The sequence below is a fragment of the Chenopodium album genome, chromosome 6, assembly GCF_948465745.1.
Source record: "Chenopodium album chromosome 6, dcCheAlbu1.1, whole genome shotgun sequence".
Lineage (NCBI taxonomy): Eukaryota > Viridiplantae > Streptophyta > Magnoliopsida > Caryophyllales > Amaranthaceae > Chenopodium > Chenopodium album.
This window is the reverse complement of record NC_137839.1, coordinates 78,018,421-78,046,391: the sequence shown is the minus strand read 5'-3', so window position 1 is coordinate 78,046,391 and position 27,971 is coordinate 78,018,421. Positions and strand designations below refer to the sequence as shown.

The 27,971-nt window shown below is 33.4% G+C and overlaps 4 protein-coding genes and 1 long non-coding RNA gene across 5 annotated transcripts; 1 reads left to right on the top strand and 4 right to left on the bottom strand.

Moving 5' to 3' along the window:
• Window positions 1-696: 696 nt before the first annotated feature.
• On the top strand, window positions 697-3,455 carry LOC145636470 (G-type lectin S-receptor-like serine/threonine-protein kinase At2g19130). Its single transcript, XM_081688043.1, has one exon. The coding sequence runs from the start codon at window positions 908-910 to the stop codon at window positions 3,302-3,304; it is 2,397 nt and encodes a 798-aa protein (XP_081544169.1). The 5' UTR covers window positions 697-907; the 3' UTR covers window positions 3,305-3,455.
• Window positions 3,456-3,573: 118 nt separating this feature from the next.
• LOC145636471 (EH domain-containing protein 1-like) lies at window positions 3,574-9,485 on the bottom strand. Its single transcript, XM_081688044.1, has 16 exons — window positions 9,176-9,485; window positions 8,945-9,024; window positions 8,075-8,143; window positions 7,879-7,936; window positions 6,846-6,898; window positions 6,717-6,762; window positions 6,578-6,636; window positions 5,987-6,100; window positions 5,786-5,888; window positions 5,646-5,695; window positions 5,408-5,536; window positions 5,062-5,313; window positions 4,874-4,953; window positions 4,384-4,510; window positions 4,151-4,294; window positions 3,574-4,024 (listed from the first exon to the last, which is right to left on the bottom strand). Exons 1-16 carry the CDS (start codon window positions 9,258-9,260, stop codon window positions 3,839-3,841), a joined length of 1,635 nt encoding a protein of 544 aa, XP_081544170.1. The 5' UTR covers window positions 9,261-9,485; the 3' UTR covers window positions 3,574-3,838.
• A 624-nt stretch (window positions 9,486-10,109) lies between these two features.
• On the bottom strand, window positions 10,110-13,284 carry LOC145635421 (uncharacterized). Its single transcript, XR_014113842.1, has 2 exons — window positions 13,122-13,284; window positions 10,110-10,920 (listed from the first exon to the last, which is right to left on the bottom strand). It is a non-coding gene; the product is annotated as an uncharacterized LOC145635421 (long non-coding RNA).
• A 770-nt stretch (window positions 13,285-14,054) lies between these two features.
• LOC145635420 (mitochondrial pyruvate carrier 1-like) lies at window positions 14,055-17,836 on the bottom strand. The gene is made up of 5 exons (XM_081686699.1): window positions 17,668-17,836; window positions 15,727-15,829; window positions 15,585-15,639; window positions 15,363-15,498; window positions 14,055-14,316 (listed from the first exon to the last, which is right to left on the bottom strand). Exons 2-5 carry the CDS (start codon window positions 15,820-15,822, stop codon window positions 14,274-14,276), a joined length of 330 nt encoding a protein of 109 aa, XP_081542825.1. The 5' UTR covers window positions 15,823-15,829; window positions 17,668-17,836; the 3' UTR covers window positions 14,055-14,273.
• Window positions 17,837-19,401: 1,565 nt separating this feature from the next.
• LOC145636468 (uncharacterized) lies at window positions 19,402-23,574 on the bottom strand. The gene is made up of 4 exons (XM_081688040.1): window positions 23,050-23,574; window positions 20,632-21,084; window positions 20,049-20,355; window positions 19,402-19,828 (listed from the first exon to the last, which is right to left on the bottom strand). The coding sequence occupies exons 1-4, from the start codon at window positions 23,491-23,493 to the stop codon at window positions 19,692-19,694; spliced, it is 1,341 nt and encodes a 446-aa protein (XP_081544166.1). The 5' UTR covers window positions 23,494-23,574; the 3' UTR covers window positions 19,402-19,691.
• Between the last annotated feature and the right edge of the window lie 4,397 nt (window positions 23,575-27,971).

Below are 27,971 nucleotides of genomic sequence, written 5' to 3'. Positions count from 1 at the left end.
TCGGGTCGGGTTAGGAATAGGTCGGGTTGAATTCGGGTCAGGTTAGTAACAAGTCGGGTTAAATTTGGGTTTTGACGGGTTAAAACGGGTTTGGGTCAATTCCGGTTCAAGTCGAGTTCGATTCAGGTCAATAATTTACAGGTTACATTTGGGTCGGGTCATCTCCAGGTCAGTTCATGTTCGGGTTCGGGTCTCACATACTCGGGTCAACTCGGGTCTAGGGTTGGTTTCAGGTCGGGTTTGGGTCACAATTTTTTCCGGTTTAGATGTGTCGATTAATAATTGGGTTTGAGTCGATATTTCAGGTCGGGTTAAGTTTTGACAGCTCTATTTTGTACGCATAAAAATTAAAAAATATTAATCATCTCGAGCATACAATTAAAAGTAAAACAATTCTTCTTAAAATGTTGCTCGTGTCATTGTTTAATACATATGTGGTAGATGATGTTTCGTAATTAAATTAAAGCACATAAATTTTTAAAGGATGAAAGAAATACAAAACTTAATATCACTCTAATAAGGGTCTGTTCTCTTAAGTTCAGTTCAGTTCAACTCAACTCCTAATTTCCTTCTCTTATAAAATATTTATTTCATTTCAGTTCAGCTCAGTTCAATTCAGTTCAGTTCAGCTGAGTTCAGTCAATGAGAACAGACCCTTAATCTAAACTTATTAATTCTCCAAGATTATTAAACCCAATATCAAATTAATAAAAAGTACCAAGTTGTCAATAAAAATTTAAATATTTAATTTATGCCATTATTGAAAAAAGTCAATGGTCCACTGTCAAATGTCAAATACATACCAATAATTCAAATGATAGCCGCCATAAAAACACCTTCCACCACTCACACCTCAAACACCTCCAAAATCCCAAACAATTCCTCCCAAAAATAAAAACAAAAAACAATGAAATTCCATTTAATTCTCTTTAATTTCCTAATAATCAACCTTCTAACATCTTCACCATCTTCCTCTGCTCAATCTCTCTCCACTTTCACCTCCTCAAACTCCCCATGGCAACCATCTCAGAACAAAACCCTTGTCTCCCCTCGCTCGGCTTTCGCAGCCGGTTTTCGACATTTCCCGGGTTCTTCAAACCTGTACACATTCTCGATATGGTATAACAACATATCTGATCAAACCATAGTTTGGTCTGCCAACTGGGCTATCCCTGTTCAAGCTTCGGCTTCCTTGAACATCACTTCTAATGGTCAGCTTCGGCTAACCAACGGCTCTTCTGGGCCCACAATATGGTCAACCCCAACTTCAGTGAGCTCCAACTCCACCGGATTGATTCTCACGGATGATGGGAATTTGATGCTTGGTTCTTGGCAGAGTTTTGATCATCCAACTGATACTTTTCTTCCTAATCAAACTTTTGGAAACGACACCGTTTTGGTTTCTAGAAATGGGAAATTTAGCTTTAACGGGTCAAGTTTGGTTTTTAACGGGTCGGATTCGTATTGGACTGCAGCTAATTCGTTTGTGAGTTTTGGTGTTGATGGGTTAGTCCAACATAATGGTGGGAATCCGATTATTTTGGCGGATTTCGGGCAGAATCGAACCCGAAGACTTACCTTGGGTGATGATGGGAACCTTCGTTTCTTTAGTTTTGACCCGGATAAGCACTCATGGGCTATTGTTTGGGTGGCTGTACTTGAGATTTGTCAAATACATGGTTTATGTGGGCCGGGTTATATTTGTTTTAGTAATGGATTAACGTTATCCGGTTATGAATGCGTGTGCCCGCCGGGTTTTAGGCGGAGCACCGGGTCGGACTCGTGTGTGAGAAAGAATCCGATTATTGATATGGGTAAAAGCAAGTTTTTAAGGCTTGATTATGTTAATTACTCGGGCGGGTCGAATCAAACTAGCATAAATACACTTAACTTGGCTAATTGTAGGTCCAAGTGTAGGTTAAATCAAAGATGCCTCGGGTTCGGGTTTAAGTATGATATGTTTGGCTATTGTGTGCTCCAACTTGATAGACTCTTAAACGGGTATTGGTCTCCGGGTACGGAGATGACCTTTTATCTTAGAGTGGACTACTCAGAAACCGACCCAAGTAATTTTACGGGTATGTCGGAGGTACTAAATACTACGTGCCCGATCCAATTTAGTTTGCCGGATCCTTCTGCAGAGTCCGATAGGACGACCCGAAACATAATAATCATAACCATCTTATTTACCACTGAAATTGCTGGTGCAGGACTCTTGTTTTGGGCCTTCTTAAAGAGGTATGTGAAGTATCGAGACATGGCCCAAACACTTGGGCTTGGGCTATTGCCCACATCTGGGCCCAAAAGGTTTAGTTATTCTGAAATAAAATTAGCAACAAAAGATTTCTCTGAGGAAAACATCATAGGAAAAGGTGGCTTTAGTGATGTATACATAGGAAAGTTGCAAGATGGTCGTCCGGTGGCTGTTAAGTGCTTGAAAAATGTCACTGGTGGTGACGCCGAGTTTTGGGGTGAGGTGACTATCATAGCGCGTATGCACCACCTTAATTTGGTTCGTTTATGGGGCTTTTGTAACGAGAAGGGTCGTAGGATTTTGGTCTATGAACATGTTCCTAATGGATCACTCGATAAGTATCTCTTTAGATCAAGTCACAATGTGTCTGATGGTATAGACACTACAAATGAGACAGAAGCAATGATCGGTCTCAAACAAAAGCCGATACTAGATTGGAATATAAGGTATAGGATTGCTCTTGGTGTGGCAAGAGCAATTGCTTACCTACATGAAGAGTGTCTAGAATGGGTCTTACATTGCGATATCAAGCCAGAGAATATACTTTTAGGGGATGATTTTTGCCCCAAGGTTGCGGATTTTGGGCTGTCTAAACTGAAGAAGAAGGAGCAGATTGTAACCAAGTCAAGGATTCGTGGCACACGAGGCTACCTAGCGCCTGAATGGGTGAAGAATGACTCAATCACGTCTAAAGTTGATGTGTTTAGTTTTGGCATGGTACTTTTGGAAATTGTGACTGGGGCAAGGAATCTAATTCAAGGACCTTCCGCTGTTGCAAGTGAAGAATGGTATTTGCCACATTGGGCATTTGAAATGGCAATCGAAGAAAGGAGGATGGAGGAAATTTTGGATTGTCAAATTAAACATGCTTATGATGATAAGGTGCACTTCAAATTGATCGATCGAATGGTGAAGACAGCAATGTGGTGCGTTCAAGAGAGGGCGGAGATGAGACCATCCATGGGAAAGGTTGCTAAAATGCTCGAAGGCACAGTGGAAATCATGGAACCACCAAAACCAACAATTTTCTTCATAGCAGGGGATAATTGAGCAATGAAAATGACTATGTAAATACTCTTTCCAAAGATCTTGTAATATCATTATTTTGTTGAAGCACAGCTTAAATTGTTTGTTTGTATTATCTTAATGTATGAATCAAATGGCACAATTTGCAAATAGTATTTCCAGAAAAATGGATCAATTTCACCAACTAGCAAAATGACTTCAACAAAAAAAATAGTTTCAGATGTTGAACACTCAATTTCTCTGGCAGATTAACTCTAAAACAAAGACATTTATCAATATACTACGTATAAGCATTAAGGTTCAAAATCAAGTATTTATATTAATACCAAAAATATATTCATCAAAATTACCAAGCAGTTTGTTCATTTATCCTAGTTGCAATGGATTTTCACCTGACAGGCACCGGAGATGGCAACATGACTTGCCTCTAAACAAGAGAAAAATGATAAAATTCATTGAATTACAGTTAAATTTAAGCATACCACAAAACTATCTACAAAAGCTACGTGTTGTAGCCCTGTTGTTCATTTCTCGGATATTCTGGGGTTTCATTCACATTCACTCATATGGATTTCTAAAATTCTTGAGCAACTCTGGAATATCATAGCCAAGCATGTCGTCAACAGCTTGAATCATCTTAGGTTTCAACTTTTCAAATTTGTCAATACTATAGCCACCTAGAACTTCCCTGAAATGCTCCACATATGGAAAATCGCCTGCTGGCAAATGGAATTCCCTCTGAACCTGTTTCGGAAAATTTCAACATACATAGCATGTGAGAGGACAGAAATGGAGAATTGAGAAAAGACAGGAAAGAGAGAGACACAGAAATGAATATGAACTTGTTTCAAAAAAGAAATGAATATGAACCTTAAGAAATTCATCTTCAAGATTATCAATTAATCGTTGTTGAGTTTTAGCTTTCCCCATCATTGAAGGCATCTCTTTCTTCAGGTGACTGATAATGTAAGCGTGAATCTTAGCTGCTCGGGCACGTTTCACAAATTCATTTATCTGTATGATAAGACAGTAAAATTAGTCACCAGTCAAGAAAGGGGAAAAAGGTATGAGCAAATATTTTTTTTTTAAAACTAGTGGCATACTCTTCTATCACAAGCTTTCTTTGGAATGTCCTTCAGATCAGTAAGAAGGTCATTCTGCTCTCTCTCAAAAAGATCCTTTCCCATGGGACCAACTGCTTCAGCGTCGATAGGCTTGTCATTGAATGAACTGAAAAAGATGAATCATGGCTTGATGATATTGATTTAGCAAATATTAACATTTCCAATGTTTAATTGCAGCAAATTATAATTTAAAACTTAGCTCACAAAACCTCAAACCACCAAAAGAAAGAGAATAAACAAATATAGAGGACTCAACTCTGAGGAAAAATATAATTTAAGGCTTTAAGCACTAGGAGGGAGTAAAAGGCATGAACTGAAGCCTAAAAAGTCAGTTCAATAAACGAAGAAAGCTAGTCTAAGCAACAATGATTAACAGTAATAGTATACAATGGATCACCATAGATTCGGACGCAAGTTAAATATGCAAATCTGATAAGCCAATAGGTTAGAACCAAAAGGCAATACTTACCCAATATAAACACGAGAGACCTCAGGGGTATTTAGGACCTTTCCAAGCGACCACATCAATGCTCCATATACTCTCATCAACTGCAATATATATACATTAGGCCACAATCATTAAATTCTTTTTAAAAAAATCTTCAAGGCCAAGTATAAACCATAGCCTCTAAAGGTATTTGTAAATCAAGATCTTACCTGCTGGGTATCAACTTGGTCAGCTTTATTCAAGACAACACGGATTTTGTCATCATGACCACGCAGAGATGAAATTACCCTCTTGAATTCATCACTTATGTCAAGCTTGTGAGGATCAAACAACAAAAGGATAAGGTCACACTTTGCAGCAAACCATGAGATCACTCCAGTAAAGTCATAGCTTCTCTGAGTTCTCTGCTTCTCTCCAGAAAGAACTCCAGGCGTGTCAACAAAAGTTATGTGCTCCAATAGCTGATAAAAAGCCAGAAATTTTTGAAATTAGCAAAATGCAAATTAACAACTTGAGTGCTTGACAGTAAAAATGAACTGTAGATTGATCCCTTACAGGATGTGGCATTTGCGAACACTGGAATTTTGATAAGAATGCCCCGCCAAAGTTTGTGAGACCACTGAATGGCATGTCTGCTTGGACAGCAATCGTGTTTCCAGGAATGCTCCTCTCATCAGGTCCAGACTGAACATATGACAAGTCTTAGAAAACCAAAAGGAAGAAAAAAGAAACAGACTTTGATTTTGATAAGCAGGATCACACAACAAAAAATATAATGCAAGCTGGAGAATACCATGACGACAACAAAACGATCTGTAGTAGGCTCTGGTCCAATATGAGCTCCTGTTGGAAGTCAGACAGCAAGAGAACATCAAATAACCAAAATAATAGGTCTGAACATGACTGCATACACGTGCAAGCAACGCAAATGACCTGGATATTCACATTTCAGCAAATGTTTTATGAAGGTAGTTTTCCCAGTAGAATATTGTCCCAACAGCATAACCATAGGTTTGGCATCAAAATCACTGTTTGTCTGTAAAGGAAAGATATTTCACAAACTTAAATGACACAAGCAAACATAGTATTCATATAACAACATCGCGCTTACAAAAAAATTGACTTCTAACTCACCAGTGGAGGTGAAACAAAGTCATGAAATCGGTAGGTAGTCTCCAGTGGCTTCAGCTTTTCAATGTATAATCTCTTCAAACCATCAACTATAGAAGTTACTGCACTAAGCGGTATCTGGCACAAAATATATTGGGGGTAAAAAAACATCAATGAAACAATCAAAATCAATTATTCTTTTATGGAGTATGTAGATAATTTTAAAAAATTCCCACAAGTATATTACCTAAGAAAACAAGAAATGCCTACCAAGTAAAAAAAATCAAGAAAGAAGCATATTAGTCTATTACAAAGATTTATTTCTAATGATTCTGCAGACTATTCAAAACAGACAGTCCTGGAAACACAATTTTAAAAAATAACACACTCACATTGCAAAACAAAACTAGTGGGTAATTTAAAGAAAATAAGATGTTAAAAGTATAACAAGAAAACAAATGGTAGCAAATGCATTGTTGCAAGCCTTCTCTTAAAACACAAATACAGACTGTAACAGACGTGCTCCAAGTTCCTCAAGCAGACAAAAACAGCAACTGAAACCAGAAAATATAGAGGAAATAGTGAAATCTCTGCTACAACTAAGCATGTTATTACCTTCTTTGAGGGTTTGGAACTAAACCAATTTGATGTAGGTGGTGACTGTTGAGGAGATCCTTCAGCATTAACAATAAAATGATTAGTCATAACTTAGATGGAGCCTATTTACAACTTGTGCCAAATGAGCAGTCCTAACCATTTAGTTCAGGTTCAACATATGTTGTCGTGGTCTTCTTCTTTTTCTAATAACAGAACATGTATATTAGCTATATATTGATAATAGATAAGAGTTAAATCAGTTATAATTCCAAGAGATAATACTCACAGCAAGTAACGCATCCAGCCCTTCCATTATAGGGAGTTGAATGTCCTCCATAGCTAAAAATCACCGCCAATAAAATATAGTAGATTAATTATATAATAGGAATAAAGTATGACACAAGCATACACATTTGCAGTTTATCAGGCAAATATTGCTACAATAGAAGTATGAAGGTTGTCCTACTCATAATGCTTTCTTTTAGTGCAAGAGCAATGGATAACAAACCATGACAAAAGAAAAAGAAAAAGAAAAAAGTTCCAAGACTTCCAACTGCAGGAAACATGCCCATGAAATCACTGCCATTAATGACTTGTCAACAGGACAATGCATATCATTAATAACTGCACATTTTTTCACGCTCCCAAATCAGTTGAACCCTTTTCAAGGGCAGCTGCCTCAGCCAGGTCTGGGAGTCTAGAACTCTGGATCATGGCATGGGTTTGAACTTTGAAGATGGTTTCTTAGGCATGTAAAGGGGAAGACAGAAGAATTCAGGATGCTTTTGTAGTAGAACATGTATATTAGTTCTATACATTTAAGGTTTCTTTATCTGCCTGCATGACGATTTTTGAACAGTGGACTTTCGCAGCAATTCTATGCACTGCCACACAAAAGTATATTCAACCCCCCCCCCCCCCCTCCATCCCCCAAAGGTAGTAAAAAAAACAATTGAAACTTCTATCTTGAGCTTGTATTTCTATGGATTAGAATCATCCATAACCCATTAAATAAATTAAAATATAAAAAAGAAATTATTGGAGCAAACCAATCAGTACATCCATGGTCTGATATGTAACATGATGCAACAAAATCAAGCTTGTAATGGTATGTATAATGCAATCATTTATTAAAGCCAATTACATTCTTACCAAAATAAATCAATATTCAAAAATCTTGATGTATCAAAAATGGGGGATGGGGGGGAGGGTGGCTGAGCATAGAAAAGAATGGTAAAACTTTTTTGCAATGACATATTACTTGTAGGCTAAATCTGCAATTTAATGAGTGAAAACAAAATATTCACTTAGACACTTACCTGCATTACTCAGAAGATCAGAAGTCAGCTCCTTTCCCGCTTGAGCCAAAGATATAAGCTATAAAGATGAAATCAAACACATTCATTTAAGAATATAGAATCACCATAACAGTAAATAATCTACATTGCATCTGCCATATATGACTTAAACTACGCTACACAAAATAACTATTGAATTCAACCAATATATACCAACCTGCATCGCAGCAACAAACTCTTTAAAGCCCAAGTAACCTTGTCTCTTGGTATCTGCTAGTGCCCATACCTTAAAAACGATATATGTTAGAACCATGTAAAAAAGCAATCACTTACCAATTATGATAGTAATAAATGTGTTGATCACCAAAATTTTAAAAATTGAGCTGATTAACATCTACTCCATAGACAATAAATTGACTAACAAACATACAAAATAACAATTCTTGTATATTTGTAACTTGTAGGTAACTTGAGGAATCCCCATCTATGTCATGTTGTCACCATAGGTGAGCACATCATTACAGCATTTGGAATACAACGAATGGAATAACTGAATGATGTTCCGAGATAATTTTATGGAGAAGACACAAAATCCAACCCCCCACCCCCACCAGATTCCGCACTAAGAAGCCATAACATCAGAGCTCATGGCACAAGAAGATCAGGAGATTACATAGTCATATCACGTGAACCGTGATCAAGCTTCATTGAGCTCAAATCCTATCAAAATACTCAATGATCACTAAAACACTCATCAGTCAAGTTAAGTAAGTGAATGAATGTTAAGTACATACACAACAAAACACCACCACCGTCACTAATTTGCCTACATCGAATTCGGAACAATCCCATTATCAACAATTTAACATTCCAAACCATTAGAGATTGTTACCAAATTCCTAGTAATATGCTCAAAATAAAACAGGCAATAAACTTCTACCATTCTTAAAATTAAAGAATTGAGCAAATATCAAAATACCCCTTTCACCAAAAATAAAACATAAATTTTCATCTGAAAACTTCAGCTGAAATAAGAACCCTAGAAATGTTTTATTTAATAAAAAATCGATAAATTGTGAAAAAGTACCTGCTTAAGGTCAGATCGAGACAAATTAGACATGGAAAAAAACTTGGTTGCATCATTTCCAGTAATTCGACCATCTCCATCTACCCAGGAAAAAAAAAAAAGAAAAAAAAAAAAAAAAAAAAAAAAAAAAGTAAATTCATAGCAATAATTCAAAATAAAAAAAAAAAAAAAAAAACCCAAATTCAAAAAATTAAAAAATAAAAATGGGGAAATTGATTTTAAAAAAAGTACCTGAATCAGCAACTGGAAACCATTGCTGATAAATTTTCTGGTGTTCTTTAGAACATGTAGAAATTGGGCCAGTAGATATCTCCATATTTTTGGGGTTTTTTTTTTTTTTTTTTTGTCGAATTTTTTAAAAAAAAAATCAATGAAATTGATTGTTTTACTTGAATATATAATGCAAAAATTCAACGAGAATATTTAAATAAATTTGAAAAAAAAAATACAAGAAAATTGGGGAAGCTCCACTAATAGTGTGATTTGGAAGAAGAGCTAACTTCAAAATTTTGAAATGGAGGAAGAGACAAACAGGAGAGGCGGAAATTTTCAGAGGCTTTATAATTTTTAAATATTAATTAATGGAAAAAGTGCCACTGTTTACTTCATTTTTACTGTATTTTTTCATGACTTATTTTTTTCACATTTTGTAATTTTTTAAACTATTTAATGTTTTGGGTTGCATTTGTTGTTTTAAGTTATTGGGTAATTATCCCTCAAAAAAAAAAAAAAAAGTTACTGGGTAATTATGAATTTAAATCTAATTATTATGTAAACTAGTATGTGGTGGGTTTGTGATAGACATGGTGTTTATTCCGTTTAAATCACATGTATTTTATTGTTACCTTTATCGGCATGTATCATACATGTTTGATACAGGAATATTGGATTATGATATGAATTTTGTAAAAGATGTTTAACCATGTCAATCATTTTGTGATGGAGAGAGTTATATTTAAGTACTTGGAGTCTTGAAGAGTGGAAGTAAATATAATTACTCCTGCTCAAGTTCTAGCATACATAATCTAAAGAGTAAACAAATACTTCGTACCATACTACCATGCTAGTAAAATTACATTGCAAGTCTTGCTAACAGAAAACTGCATAATCCAATCCAACTAATTTTCCCATCTGCATACAGTTGATTTCTGTTAGATTCAGTAAATTGATGAACTGAAGAAAATACAAGTATTAAAGCAAAGAGACTTCATTACATGATCTGATCATCATTGACCCAAAGAACAGCAGAAGGGGTAGCAAAACCCGGCAGTTTTCCAAAACATAGACAAACTTGCTCTCTAGTAACAAACCTGTAAATTTTTCTCATGGTTAAAGATTGATCAACCAGTACATCCATGAGAGATTTCATAGCCAGAATTTGGCAAAAATTTAGCTTCAACTTATAGGTAAACTCCACTGATGTACAGAATTCTAATAACCATTCATAAGACTTTAACGACACAAGCGTCTGACAAGTGCAAGAATTATTTGCTGAAGTATAACAAGAAACCAAAAAAAGAAGCTTCCTTAAACAGGTAATTGGAGCAATCTGGTCTCAACAAAAGCTACAAAGAGATCTGAAATCAAGAATTTAACCAACAAATTTGAGCGCTCCATAAGATGGCAGCAGAAAAGATACTAAGGCTTTCTTTGTGGGAGAGGCAAAAGCTTAGGGTCTAAACGAGTCTTAGAAAACACTTGGACTTCCATTTGACCTCCAAACATACGATGACGTGCTAACCAAAACAGCTTGTGGCGCAATTCATGCCTCTCAGCTTTTATGTCCAGTACACATTTCTGGACCCTTGTCTCAAATTGTTCTCGGGACTTTTTGTCAATGTGAGGTGACCGTAGAACTGTATATAATACTCTAGTTTCAGGCAGTGAAATCTTCCGTGTATGAGGTGGAAGGCTTTCCAAAAATGGACGGCCAAAAGAGCTAACCACTACACGGATCTTTGTACTCATGGCTTAGCCTGCTTTACAAATTACAGAACAATTGATACAGTTAATATAAGCACACCATATAGCTATAAAGATATATCATTTCCACATATGACTATCAACAAAAAAAACATGAAGCATTGCTTTCAAATTAGTGAACTGTGAACAGAGCCTAGTTTTCTTCCTTCTTTAATTTTTGTGATGGGATCACTTTTCAAAAACTCCACAACTTCCCCCAAACACCAAAAGCATATTTATTGTAGAAACACTTTCCCCAAAATAGCTACATCGAGATTTTCTAGCTTGGATATCATTACAGGAGAAAAATTAATAGCATAAATAATGCCAAGATAAGCAAACAAATTATCTAGAGTGCAAAATTTTCAACCAAAGGCCATTGATGTAGTCTAGGAAGGTAGCTTGAATAAATAGGTTGGTTCTTCTTAACAAGGATGAATCTGTATACAACCCAAAATTTAAGATAACTCTGTACTTTCCAGAAATGAACCTCAGGAAATTCTGATCATTTAGGCTTTCCAAACAAATAGCTGCCTTCACAGCAATCCTTAAAGGACTTCCTAATGAATTCTCTAGACCTTTGGCATTATGAAAGCTTGATAGGCCTTTAAAGCATATCTGTGATATTTATATAAACTGCAAAGGAATCACTTAAGGTTCACTCATACCATAAACCCAAAAATATTTTCCAGCTCACTATATTTCCATATTAAATTTCATAGTTCTACAAGAGCCTTTCAGGAGCTTCTAGGAAATAATAGTGTAAAGAACTAAAGATCACAAAAAATAAGTTAAGGCCCTACCAAATTTGATCGCAGCGAAATAAAGGGTAGCATATCAAAAGTCAGCCTAAAAAAGGGAAACTAAACTTGACAATCTTGGCACTCAGAAGGTCCAACCACTCTTACGTTACCCAGCATGTGAGCAATGAAATCGCTTTCACACAATAAAGATCCAAACTCCAAAAGACCAAAAGCAAGGCAAATCACTAAAGACTGGAGTAAATTTATCACATCCCTCCCTTAACATTACAAAAAACTTTCATTCCACAAGGACCGCAGCTCAGTATCCTTAATGTTACAAAAAAAAAAAAAAAAGGAAGTCGAAATCCTCAATGTACATATCCAAGAGTTAAGGAGTGAGGATATAAGTTTCCTAATCCAAGTAACACGACCTTATTCTCAATCTCGTCACAAAGCTAGTATAAGACAAAGCATACAGTACAAAAGAGCGGAAATGATAAGTATGGAGAACCAATGACACAAAACTCTTTGCCAACCCTGAATAAATAAATCCGATTCACCATCATCTCTACCCCTTTATCAATCCTAAACAAATACATCCTGAACAAAACAGTTTCTTTACTTGCACACTTAGACTTGTAAGAATTTGAAAAAACAGAAAAAGAAATTTGTTTGATTTGATCTGATGTGAGGAGAGATTGAAGAAAGATTATAATGCAATTTGCTCAAACTTTGAAATACCCTCTTCCTTCCTTCTTTTCTGGCTAAAAATCATACAAACATAGAGTAATCAAATGTAAGTGCTCAGTTTTCTTACCATTCCAAGAATGATCATCATAGAAATATTTGAAAATGACAATCATTCTGCTTCACCTAAGCTCTACTGGGGTAACGATAAAAAAGATGTTCAAGGTGATTGTATGAATAATAAAAGCTATTGGTTTATGCTTGTTCATCAACTTAGGAAAATTTTCAAAATATTCATCCTTTCAATGCATACAAATAGTCATTGGTTCGTCGTTATTATGAATTTCCTTGCTTACTTAGAGAGAAATCAGCATCATAAGAGTATTAATTTATTTTTATTTTTTCACTACATTTCAAAAAACAAACAAATCCTCATTAAAAAGATACAAACTTGAATCAACAAATCAATCCTTACATCATACTTACAATCTCAAACTTAGTATAAACCAGAAATAAGCTAATGGGCTCAAGAAATAATCTTAACAAACTCCATTTTCATAGTTCTGTCCTAAAATTATAGGGTTCTGCAACACATTAGCAACCAAATTGGATTCAATTGTTAAATTAAATTACTTCTCTCTAGCATTGTAATAATCTTTCAGTAATTGAATAATAAAGCAATAGTTTAATAATCCACCTTAGAAGAACCCTAAATTGAAGTAAATTAACGATAAACCCTAGATCACGAAATAGATATTCGATGATTGAAAGATAAAACATCTTACCTCAGAAGCTGCTTCAATGGAGGAAAGAAAGCTCACAAGCCGCGTCAATGGAGAATTCAGTGGAGGAGAGAGTGAGGAGTGGGGGCGGCTCCTCGTGAACAGTCCGATTGAAGAGGAGTACAGCGGCTCCCAACGTAGGAGGAAATTTTTTTACCTCTCAAAGCGTTATGTTTGCAAAGCTAAGGTCTTGTTCAATTTATCTTAGAAAAATAATACGAGTATTCCCAAGTATTAATTAGAAATACGTAGTAATTTTATTTCAGTAAAAATAAATTCAGTTTCCGTAAATAAATAAATAAAAATTACTTCTGTTAAATTTGATAATTTTAAAGAAGAATTCATAATAGAAAAATAGTATAAATAATTTCACTTCAGCAAAAATAGTATGAAGTGAATCGGACCTAATTAAATGTACTCAATACTCATGACTTGTGTCTACTACATTCCTCCTACGTTTAAATTAAATGAGGCAAATAATTCATTCTTTTTTAATGGATGAGCTCTGGATTTTAAATTTTAACGTTTGTGATTAATCTGCTCCGTATTTATATTTGATTCACTTTTATAATCTTATTGATATTTAGATCTATCAACAATTAAATTTATATTTCAACACATTTAACAAATGTATGTGATAAAAAATGTCAACCAAACATGAACGGTTAATGGTTGTATAGAAGACAAGGATGGTTCATTGGTTCCATAAAATGTACGCATAACTTTTATGATAAGATCAAAATCATTAGGTAACCATTATTATTTTCTTATTAATCAAAGTGACATTTTTCGGATCTAAGTGGCTATTATGTACTTCATAATAAGTATGATAGCAAAGGCACTCTCATAATTCTAGTAGCCAGCAGGAAGGTAATTGCCATCAACCAATTTAGACCGAAAATATAACACCGTTAAAAAGAAAAAAAGAGCAGGGTATGACCAAAACATTCTGAACATTTCAACTATATAAAACATGTTAGAAAAGCTGCACGGTTCAAGAGTAAACAGCAAATATGTGTTGCCAAAGTTGAAGGTTTGTGAATTGTGAGCATAATCTTTCTTCAATGTGTGATAAGGTGGCGTACAAGCGTATGATTCAGTCACTTATACATAATGCAACAAAAGCGCCAAATGAAGATCAGCAAATCCGATAAATCACTGTGATGGTGTATCTTCGTCTTTCTTTTGTGACAAGTACCTAGCACAATAGATCAACAATATATAAGATTGAAGTATTGAACCAAGAAAAAAGAGAAAGATAAGAAATTAACATGTAACCAATGTCCACTGCTGGAGGCCCTAGAGCTGGCACATTCAGTATAAATGTAAGTCAAAAATAATGACCAGTTATTTTTCTAAAATTTTCCTAAAATTTTCCCACTCATAAGACAAATGTTGGTTCTTAAAATATCCCAGTCAAGGAAATCTTTATACTTGGAGATAGTTTCAGCTTATAAATTATCTAGCAATAAGACCGTATACAAAAACCCCCACTATAATACATCCACTCTTTATGCGATCCCTCTTCATGATCAAGAGGTTACTAAAAACAAGTACTCTGTCCTTTATTGCAGTTTGGTCAACCGGTCAAGACCCAAGTAGATACTCCCCGATCTGAATGAATTGGGAATACTTTATTAGTTAACTACTTGTACTTTTGATGTGGTTTGCATTTCCTAAAATTGAGCTAAAACAATGAGCAATCCACACCTTTGATTAGAGCTTCCAACACCAAGGGGATGAACTTTCAAGATCAACAATCTAGGTCCAAAATCATAGCCATTGAAATGTTGCTACTAACAAATTCAATGACTCCCTAGACTGATAGGAAATAATATGAGACTGAATCTGTTTTAGAACTGAACTTTTCATATAGACCATACCACAATTTTCAACCGGACTTCTAACTTCTAAAGTTCTGAGCTATCGGGGAAAGCAGGAGATTGGTTGGACTCCCCAACCCACCTCAGGTACATTGAATTTTATCAAAAACTGTGCAATAATGTGTTTTTGAGCCTACTAATGTTTCACATAGAAACAATCCACTAAATCAGTCTAATTCCCACAACGTATTCCCTCTTCTTAAAAATGGGAAAGCACCAACTTCATAGAAGATTAAAAGAGGGCAACTGAGAAGGCAAGTTGGAAAACACACAGCCAAAATAAAAAAGCAAGCATTTACAATCAAAGTCGAACATGGTAAACATAGAGTTATAAAACAACGAAATTCTTCAAAACCCTTACCCATTAGCCCTTGCCCACCGGGAAAATTGGTATAGTTGAACAGTCTCATTTGAAGCATGACAAGCTAGAAGTAGGTAGTTACGAGGCTGAACCATCCATGCAAACCTCATGAATAATCCTGAATAAACGCACATTGCTGAAACACCAACAAACAGTGTTGATCAGTTGACTATCAAAGCATGCTTAAAAGCGTAGACTTGCTTTGCAACAACATATATGAACCTGCACTCATGTTGCCAGATATCATTTCAGGAGGTTTATTCATGTCCACAAGCCCCTGTCAGCTCCATCAGAAACACAGACGATAAGTTGCAAAATCTAGTCAACAAAAGTAATTTATATGTTTTCAAGTAAAGAAGCATACAGCAACAACAAATCCCCAGTTGGCAACAGGTCCCCAAAAATGAGTTGTTTTAGGACCAACAGGACTGTTCAAAAAAGCACGGAAAGTAGAAGCCATTTATCTCCTGTAAAGAGTAATACAAAGTTAGATGCTGGAAAATAATCAGTAAATAAAATCATTTCCAATGCAAGCAAGCAATTGGCAGATTCTCAGAAACAAATTTATAAGAATATGAGAAACAAAAATTATGCCACGTACACTCAATAAGAATGAAAAAAATCAAACCAAGAGGACCGTTTATGCACTTAGCCCCAGGCCCCAGGTAAACACCTATACCTTAGACATAATACTAAAAATTACAATCCCAACCAGTAAAGCAATAGTTTATACGAAGTATGAAAGATTGATCCTTCAGCAAAACATCTTAATGTCAACATACATTGCTTTTGCAAATTGTCATCCTTGCAACCAAGTTGGTGCTTCAAAGAATTGACCTATAGATGACCTATAAGCCTATAACAATCTCCCAGAAAAAGTAATGTTCATACACTTCAAGACTAAAAAAAATGCCCTCTTTATGTTATGTATCATCAAAAAATTACAAGCTAATCTACACTCTTGAGAGAAGATTGTCCTAATTTCTTGGGTACTTTTCCTTTGGAAAAAAGAAAAAGAGCACTTACAATTGATCGATGGAAAGATGACATCAGGACCCATATATCAATTAAGCCAGCTCAAAAACCAATCATAATGACTCTCAAAAGGAAACATGTTGAATAAGTGTGTTACAAATGAGGATAGTGAGGAAAGAAAACATGCATATCTATCCCACATAGAAGAGGGTCAACAAAATGAAATAAAGTTAAAAGGACCATAAGACGTGACTTCGAATATCTGAACCTGGAGGCCAAAATGATAAAATGTGTATGTAGCATATTTAATAACAACACATAAAGAACCTTTTTCGACTCTTAGGCCTTCTTAGCATACTTTATCTTCCCCATTTACTTCCCCTATTTTTACATATGTTATTGCATCTAATAAAAAACACAAGTACAAAATAGACAATCCTTAGCGAGCCAATACAAACACATCATGTGCAAGGGGTGTGTAATTGTGTAAATTGAGTAAGATGATCCAACCTCTGAAAATGTATAAAGTCACCCACTCACATAAGGAATCCTCCCCGGAATCTAAACATATCTTTCATGAAGAACATCTATCATTCCTTGTATAATTCATTATCCACAGAGGAATACAATAAACACCAGGAAAATTACAGGTCAAAGTATTCCAAAACCGGAACAATCACGCACAATAAGGATTAGCTTGATTAAGTTGATGCTCGCTTCCTTAGATAAGTTGGACTTTAGTTAAGCGATTGGTTCACTTTTGAGCTATGGGAAAGTGAATAATTGATGAAATATACCAGGCTAACAAATATTTCGATAAAATAAAACAATTTTAATTTCACTAAATTTACTCGATTATAAATTTCTATTGCATAAAAATATAAATTCAACCATAAACCAAACTCATCCAATATACTCCTAACATCTTTCTTCCAGATAGTACATATTCCAAGATAAGACCTTGACAAGTTTTGATACTTTGAGACGAATTAAATACGATAAATTAGCATCAAATTAAAGAATCAAATACAAATGTTCGCCCAGTAATCGACATTGTTCAATTGCAATCCCTAAAAAATAAATACTTAGAAAAAACTAAAACGAAATCGAGGATAATGGAGCTATGGATGTTATTCTAATCAAAATTATACAAGAAATTGAAAGAAAATACAAAAATCCCAAAAAAAATTATCAATAATCAACATCAACTCTGATTAAATTATACAAGGTTGCGTAATTTGAGAGTATTTTGACAAAATAATCACAATAACTTGTGAAAATTGAAGGATTCTAATTTGCAAAAAAAATGAAGAATTTAAGAGAATAATACCTTTAAATATTGATTGAAATCTGGAATTGATCCGGAGTTGTTGACCCCCTAATCGCCGGTGAAGGGTGGAAATGTTTATTTATCTCAGGCGGGGCGGGACTCGCCTTTCTTAAAAATAATTTGACAACCGATCCCCAAACCTCACCTTTTGACTTTCAAGAGTTTCAACTACCAAATCTTCTACTACGGAATAATTGACACACTCGACTTTTAAGACGGTCAAACTTAAAGAAAAAAAAAAAGTTAATCATAGTCTTCTGTAATATGAAATCGGTGTTGTTTGTGTTTGACCGACCATATCGTGTGGTCAGGGCTATTTATTCAAAGGTTACTCGGTCGGACATGGGTTACTTATTCAAGAGTTACACAGTAGGACAGGGGTTACTTATAGAGGTTACTTAGTCGGTCAGAGGTCAATTATAGGAATTACTTAGTCAGTCAGAGGTTACTTATATGAATTACTTAGTCGGTTATGGATCACTTATAAAGTTTACTCAGACGATCAGGGGTTACTTACAAAGTTTACTCAGTCGATTAGGGATTTCTTATAGGGTTTACTCAGTCGGCCAGGGATTACTAAGTCGGTTAGGGATTATTTAGGGTTTACTCAATCGATTAGGGGTTACTTATAGAGGTTATTTATTCTAAAGTTACTTATAAGTGTGGCCTGCTACGTATAAAAATTTGTGTTATGGAATAGATGAAGTAAACGGATTACTTACATCACTTTGGTATAGACTAATAGACATGCGTACTTTTGTAAATACTATTTTTTTTTTTTGTTATTAATATATGTAATTATGGATTAGTAATTACGGAGTAAAATTTTATAGAAAAAAAAAAAAAAAAAAGTACTCTGTAGAATACTTTATACAAAGTATACATTTAGGTGAAACTAATAACATTCTGCTTGTCTTTGGTAAGTTAATGAAAATAAAAGGTAATTTTGGAATTTGCTTGAGGAAGAATAGATATTGGTTTTAAATTTAATAGCTCTCGATCTGAGGTATGATTAAATTGATCACCTAGACACCTAATGGGATCATTTTATAATATAAGGAAAACCTTAATAAAACCTCCCATATACTCGGTCTGACCGGACAACCTTTCCCAATCGGGTGCACGAACAAGCAAATTTGAAACGACAGGATTATGAAGCTTCCCCTTGTTGGCTTTGTAGGGCGATCACGAACAAAATATATATACATCATATTGAATGCCCCGATTCAAAACATATTTAACAATTAGTTAGTCACATTTTTTTTAATTAACACATAATTAATAAAAACTTATTTTAGTTTGTCATTTTGTTGTCTTTTCCTTTTCTTTTGATACATCATTATAACTAATGAAAAATTAATTATATCCCATACCAAGTTGTCCAAGTACAAGTATTAGTATTATAGGGTAGTACCGTAGTAGTTGAGCTTTCATTTTTCAAACGACCATGATGTCATAATATATATGTATGTTCCAAATATTCCCAAATGCTGGATTTAAAATGCGATTGTCGTGACTGAGATGCTATGTATACAAGATTTGAAGCATCACCTTAAACTATTCAAGTTATGATCTAAACCAACAAAAATAAAAATTTGGAGATATAGTACAAATAGATATTTTATATCTATGTTACATGTTGCATCTAATAATTTTGCCGTGCCTTACAAAATTAGTACTCGCGTACATATGTTTTTTCTCCTTCCGAGTTTATCATATTGAAACAACGCAATATACTCCTTAATTCTGATCTATTCTAATACAAATTACATTAAACTTACAATTTTCTATAACAGCTTATATCGTACCAAATAAAAAAAAAAAAAAAAAAAAAAATCAAACATACAAAATTCTCCCCCTAATAGTACATCAATGTAAAAAATAAACCATATTATGTAGATATGTATCTTTTCAATAAGCCATTGGACATAAAATTCTATACAAGGAATAGAAATCTAATCTGAGTGACCAATCAAGAGGAAATCTGTGTTTATTTCTCTTTAATTTCTCTTCATACTTCTTAATTATGAAATGCCCACTGTCTTGCTTAGCAACCAAAGTACCAAGGATAATTCAACTCCAAAAATAGTATGGAGGTATGATCTATCCAACATGAATCCATACACTGTAATCCCAGCTCTATTATTCTCTAAATAAGTCACTGCAAAATACGAAAACATTATAACTAACATTTCTAGCTAAAATCCGATGTTACCAAAAAAAAATTAACAACTATATCTATACACGTAGGGAGGTGAGGGAATTCCTCTACTCCCAAGTATATGTAGATGGTAGGGCTTAAACTCGTGACCTCAAAGTCACAACCCCACCAACTCTACCAAACTATGTGTAACAATACAAGGAGTTAAAAGTATTCATACCTAAGGCTTGCCTCTTTTGGTAGGAAATAGTGTTTGCAAAAACAGGAACCATCTTAGTGTTATCAAGGTCGTCATCGCCGTCTCCCTCCTCCTCATCGGACTCAGTATGTGTACAGTAGGGGAACGTAAGAGGTGAAAATGATCGAGTGATTGGAGTTGTTTGACCTTCGACAGCATCAAAAGAGTCTATCGTAGCACAAATATGCCATTTAGCAGCCAATGAGGTAATGGCCTGCGCCTTATGTGTGATCTTTGCTGCACTTCTTAGGCATATGCACACTCCAGTTACTAGGGTTACCGAGCAGAGCTACACATTTAGAAGCCGTAGTAATAATAAGTAACATAACATTTCCCTAAAAGAAAATGGTTGCAAATAAGTAAATTATAAATCATATTCCTGGACTTCAATTATCAGCTTAAGTTTTTGGTTAAGATGGTCCACTAACATGGTATTAGAGCCAGCGTGACACAAAGGTTACGACCACCAACTTAAGCTTTTGATTGAGATGGTCCACTACCATAAATAAACAAATAAAAAAACAGAGAAAGTATGTACGTAGCAAATTAAAGAATAGATAATTACCGCGACTTCTCCAGCAGTGTAGACATCAACTTTACCACCATCAGACTTAGTAATGACTAGCAAAGAAGCAAACTGGCTAGCAGTGACAAGTAACAACGTAAACAAAATGAATGTTCGAAATCGATGGCTAATAATCCTCAGAGTCTTTCTGATCCTTAAATGCTCTAGTAAAACCATTGCAACATCCGTTTCGAGTTGAAAAACCTGAGCAAAGTCCTCGAGCCTAAGGATCTGAAGGTAGCAGCTAACGCGGTAGAGCACACAAGCTAGGAAGAAGATCGAGGTTCGATATAGCCAAGAGCATTGCTCCAAGAAGCAGGCAATGGTGTGGCTCAATATTAGGTTGCCAAAGTGAGGGATTTTAGGTCCTCCTGTGGCGTACCACCAGATTTTGTAGGCTGTATCAGCAATGAAACAGGGTACCACGAACATACAGAGAATTTTGACTGATCTCTGCAAAAAAAAAAAACAAAGGATTCAATAATGCTTATTAAATTAATTTCTGATCATTATTAACATGCAATATATTAATCAATAGCTTATTTGGAGGAAATTAGGCCACAATTATCATTGATATAAATTATATATGATGGATGATAGCTCAATTTTTATTCAAAATAAGAGTATTATTTAAAGTCCATAATTCAAAACTCTAAAGACTTTTTAACTTTTCATTATGGTTTTGACGTGTCAATGAAATTTACTTTTTTTTGTATGAAGTTGACTTATAGAAATTAAACAAAACAACAATGTTTGAGATGAAATAAATTTACCATTGACTCAACTAGCTAGACTCATTAAGATTTTGTAGTACATTCGAATAGTTCGAGCCAAATTAAGTTGATTTGGTCGATTCGATTGTAACTGTATCAAGTTTGAATATTAAATTTAAACAGATTACTCAACTTATTATCATCACTAGAAACTACTATTTTTATATAAAATTGGTGCATTAGATAGTATATATAATAAGCAAATTAAAAGGAAAAAAAAAAAAAGCTAACATTAAACCTAAGAGAAGAAGAAGAAATATCTACCTAGCTAATCAAATAGTAGTTCGTTTTGGATGGATATGACAATGACTTTGATTAAAAAGTTGCATTCTTTAATTTCTATATTTCCTGCTATCAATTGAAACAATGAGGTTGATGGAATGATGATAAGCATAAACGACAAAGGCACGATTTAATTAAGATGCTTTGTTCTCAACTCTTTTGCATATTGCTTTTGCTAGAAAAAACCTTACTTTTTTGCGCTAAAGTTGCCGAAAACTACTATATACCCATGATCCTTCTACTACCACCTTAAGAAGGCAATATCTTACATGATCTCGAATCAGGCGAATGTATACGTTCTAATAATGTGACACAACCTTTCTTTTTTTTTTTTTTTACATTATGCCGACATGATCATGTATGTAACTTATGTTCAATCGTATAGAAATCTGGGAAGCATAAATGGATTGAATGTACCAAATTACTAATCTTAGATCACCCTTTTTCTCTCTAATAAAATATCTCTTACTTTTAAGGTGTGCTGAAAGTGATTTTTTATGTCGCCATGAATTAAAATAAATAAATAAAGAGTGACAAAACTTGTGCGCATTAGATCAACTTCAAGCAAAATACTCCATAATATGAAAATTGAATGCATTATTTTATTACGAACGAAGCATTACTCAAATTTGAAGACTCTAATTTAAAAACTCTAATTAATATGGATTTGTTCATTATTAATAATGTCTATTTTTATCGCTTGTTATTCTCCTTACCTTAAAAACCATCTTATATGGTTGAAATACAATCCAAATTAGTCACTATGTTATCAATCTCGATCAAAATCCCAGTCTAAATTTTCAACGGCAAAATATGACTCAATTCCTTCAAATGCACACTAACAACTTTGATTTCCAACTTAAGACCCAGAGTTTTCGGAGGAATACCACCGACCACCAGCTAGAAAATTAAAAATAATCACGTATCAAATTAAAATTAACTTCGATCATATAATCTTAATCAAAAGCAAAATCATAATATCATAAAATCAAACAGGTGCAATATCTTATTCATCAATCATAAGACTATATCGCATTAATCAATAACCATGACAATCTTTAAGAACATAAAAATAATTAACTTTCTTAAAAATCAAATACTTGTTTAAATCACACTCTCTCATCATTCATATTATGATAAACAAAAATTAAATTTGATCAAGAATATGATCATATCCCCAATTTTAATATATCAATATAAAATCTGTGTAATAAAGAATAAATACCTTACTTCATATTATTTTGCATGTATTATTAAAAAAAAAAAAAGTATATTTTATATCATATCAAATATTCTGAAATCCCCTGTTCAAAAAAACAGGGGATTAAACAGAATTAATAAGACTAGATGATTGAGAACGTACCTGAAGTTGTATGGAGTACCCGAACCGAACCCGATCACTCTCTTCATAGAGTTTATCAAGGAAAAGGAACCTCCTAAGACCAAGTTTTCTAGCAAATTTGGTAAGGTTAAGGAAAGAAAGAATGGAAATAGCCGAAAGCGAAAGCTCAACAATGGAATCAAAGGGTTGAAGATGATCTTCATCTTTACAAGTTGAACAATATAATACAAAATGAGACAAAATTGGAACACCAATACAAAACAAGAAGAAAACGGACCAAGAAAGGCTTGTTTTCCAAGGGTTTGATTGATCAACACAAGCCCATGTTAGAAATAGTCTTAGACTTTTTAATTCATCATCTTCATATTGTAAGGTTTGTTTATGTGATTTTGGTGATAGTAGATTTTGATGAAGAATATGTTGATTTTGATGAAGGTTATGATTTTCTCTCTCTTCGTTTTCCATTTTTGTATGGGATTTTGGAAAGTTACTAGAATACCATTGTTTGATATTTGAATTGATTGATAATTTTGCTATCAACCTACCTTATACTAATGATTTATACGGTATTTATATACTCATATGAAGTATATATATGTAGAGTTTATGTTATTTTTTTTAATGTGGTGAAAACATGTGTCGTTTTCGCTTTTTATATTTGGCTTCTTCTAATGAAGTAGGAACTTAGGTGATATTTGATTAATTTAGTATATTATCTGAATTTTTTAAACTAATTAAACTTATTTGAATTAATTTAAACTTATTTTGTATGAAATAAGTCAAAATAAGTTGATTAATCAGCGATCAATCAATTAACAATTTTTTTTTATACCAATCAATTAACATGAGACATTGAATAATAATTTATATTAAAAATTACTTCGTATTATTATGCTTATTAATCGATGTTGTAAATAGCTTTGGGGGGGATGTATTGCTAACAAAGTTTTTGTGCTAGCTATGTATATTACTCTTAACTAATTTAAGTAGGAAAAAAAAAAAAAAAAAAAAAAAAAAAAACCTAATCTTAGTTGAAATTAATATTCATTTTTCAACAATATAACAAGTCATATAACTATATATTATAAGCCACCCATCAATATAACAATTCAATTCAAGTAGTCTCTCAATAATATAACAACTTACGTCAAAACTATTACTATTTGATTATATTAAAATCTTTTAAATAACTATAATTAATTAAACCAAGCTAGTTAACATTCATGTCAAAATATTACTACATCCGTTTCATATTATTTGCAACGATTAGATATTTTTTTCTCTATATTTTATGTCAAATCGTTGCAAATAATATAAAACGGAGGTAGGTAGATGTTACGAAGTATTCCGGCATAAAGAGACCAATATGATATTAGATTTTGCAATGTTTTAGACTTTTAGTACATGGACTACGAAGTTGTTGACCTTGTTGTTGTCTTTCTCGTGAGCTGGACGACCATGGGACCTATTAGCTCGCTTGATACGTGGTAGAGGTAAGAGGGCAAATATTACTGCAAATCTATGATTAGTAAAGTTTAATGACCTATCTATATCTGATGTCTTTAGTTGTTAAAATACATATCAATATGACAATATGTGAACCATGCGTATTAATTTTATGTCTTTTTTTCTTTTACAACCAAAAGTTATGTCTGCGGAGTGAGGGGATGGAGGGATTGTTGGTCCCTCCATCTCCCCCCATGTGATGGGGGTTCGACTCCTCATAGCCCCATTCCTGTGATAGGATGGGGCCCCTTTCCGTAATTTATCGGTAAAAAAAAAAAAAAAAACAAAAGTTATGTCTTGAATCAAAAACAAAGATGATATTTCTAGTTTTATTATAGTCACAAGTAGGGTCACACTTGTTACAAAAGTATTGGAGTTGAAGATGCTTTATTTAATTTATATAATATATAGTATTCTTGAAAAATACTTGCTTCATGATCATTGGCTAGGTTACAAATGTTAGCTATTTGATGATTTCATAACCCAATCAACATAATAAGTGGCCAATTTATGAGAAAATATGTCTTCTTAACCTCTTAGTTGTAACACTTGTATGAAGTATTATCTTTGATAATAGTGCAACCATGATATAACATATTTATCTTTTTTTTCTTCAATCATTTTTTTGATTTAGATTGAACTACATCACATGAAAATCAAATTAGTAGCCCAAGAATTCTTTTTAATAAGAAAAATTATAGTCCAGAGATTTTATTAAAATTTTCTAAATATATATATTTTGTGTATCAACGTTGAACTACTTTTATCATTCATAATATTTATAATACTTATGGACTGTATAATTTATGCAGTAGTGAACGTGGACTTCAAATAGCCGTTTAAAAATATAAATAAAAGGAGGATGTAAATCATCACCGAAAAGCGGACTATGGTGATGTTGAGTTACCTAATTGAGCAGTCAATTAGTTGATGAGAATATACATAGCAGCCAAGCCAATTCATGTGAGATATACAGCTTAATTATAGCTTTCGGTGTGTAGAATTCTAAAGTTGACAAGTACTAGTTACACTTATATCTTGGCACCTATTAAAAAAAAGGTATGACCAAATATTTATGTAAAAACTTATAATTCCAACCATATTTGTGTATATAACTCGTGAAAGCTCAACAAAGTAAGGTTGAAGCTTTGAGATATACAGATGGCTTCATATATACCTTAATAAATAACGTGTTACTTCAAGTGCATGGTACTTTGATTAGAAGTTGTTCTACCTAAATTAAAAAGGATAGCATCATGTATGGTTAACTATAGTATATTAGGATATAAGATGTTGATGTCAAGTTTAAATATTTAAATGACAGGATATCTAAATTTTAGTTTGGTAGTTGTCTATGTCTTTATTTTCTGATTTTGTATATATTGATGTTATTTTTTATTAGGACTATCTTAATGTCAAGTGGTGAAAGTAGAAACATATAATAAACTGATCTAATAGCATGTTCAATTGTTCATGTAAAATGTCGATGTCAATGTCAATTACGTACGTAAGTTTTAGTATTTATTATTTAATGATATGTATAGGAAATTATATCTTGAGCTAATTAAGTTTGAAAGTTGTTGATTTTTTATTTTACGAATTTCTATAATCCAACTGGGATTATCTTAATGTCCAGTGGAGTAGCGCATATAAAGTTAATCATACATTTTTATTTTTTTTTTCACATGCAATTGGGTGTGCCTAAGCTATGCACGACAATGCGTCTGCGTGTACTCTCATACCTCACATGCATATCACATTCCTTTGGTCCTTTGGATGTGCAAGCCTAAGCATTGAAATTAATAATTAAAATGAACTTTCAGCGGCCTCTAATTAAGAAAAGTTGATAGTATATTGTGTCACTCTAAATAACTTCTTATATTCAATTTATAAGAAATGAAATGATAGTCGCTACATTTTAAATCCATCTATAATATTATTTAGAACTAAATTACATACATAGTAAAACAAATCGTTGACTAAAACTTTAGTATTTGAAAGTTTGGAACCAGTTGTTAATAATGATGATTAGCTTGCAAATTGTAAAACTAGTCTTCTTTCATTCTAGTTGCACCATTCATCCAATGGAAATAATCGATTAATTGAGTTGGTATAAAAATCTTTGTCAGCTAAAATTAACGTGTTTTTTACACTTATTTTTACATCATCAAATGCTAGCTAACGATTACGAGCCTACAAGTAAGATACTACAAGTAGTCTAGTAACACTCCACAATAATATATTACTCCGTATACATTAACAATCCAAATTTTGTGGAAGAATTCCAAATTTTAATCAGAAAATTAGAATGAAACAAATTCTTATATAAATAAAGTTCAAAAAAACATACATCGAACTTAAATAACTATTCCATAATAGGGTAGATTTAAAGTATTATTATTGTACTGGTACTATATTCCTTCTATAATATGAAGTATGCAAGATGTTAATATGTTTAATCAAACGTTTATGTTTTTTATTTGCAACAGTTTATTTAATCTAAGAATTAAAATAAAACAAAAGGTGACTAAAATCTTAGTAGGTTGAAACCAGTTGTTAATGATGTTTATTTTGCAAATTGTACAACTAGTCCCTTTTACTATATTTAATCTAAATATTTAATTGCAACTTTAATCCAGTGGAAAGAAACGACAAAGATGGTAGAAAATTCTGTGACGACAAAAAAAAACTCAAGTGTCTTAAACGTAGAATACACAAGTCACATCAAAGACCAAGGAAATTAAGGCAATAAGATCCTATGATTAAATATTTAAAATGCAATTGTAATAATAATGTTTTATTATGAGTATTTATTTATTTAATAGCGGCACAAAGGTGGGGCGAGAACCGATCCCATAATATTTTAGAATCGGAAAGGAAGCTTTAACCACTTAAGCTAGCCTATCCCTCACTCATTATTTCCTTACCTTTTTTAAATCTATTAAAATTTCCTAGGCGCTAGTCAGGGCTAAGATTGTTCGCAATCTAATTTGGGGTGGTTTGATACTTAGGGCCTGTTCTCTTACGTTGAAATTCAGTCCAGTTCAATTCAGCGCAGTTTAGTTCAGTTCAGCTCAGTTCAGTTCAGTTCAGCTCAGCTCAGTTCAGTTCAACTCCTAATTTCCTTCTCTTATAAAATATTCAGTTCAGTTCAGTTCAGCTCAGTTCAGTTCAGTTCAGCTCAATTCAGTTTAGTTCAGTTCAGTTCAGCTGAGTTCAGTCAATGAGAACAAGCCCTTAAATTAAGTTAAATCAAATTGTTAAAAAACGGTTAAAAATTTAAACAAATTATGAAAAAAGTGGTATAGAGATTTCTCAGTTCAACTAACATTTTCAAAACATTAATTCTTAATATTCTGTGATGATTTTAATAGGCAAGTGAGTAAGCGTTTATGATAATAGTTTTTTTTTTTTTTTTTTTTCCTAAGACTTATAAT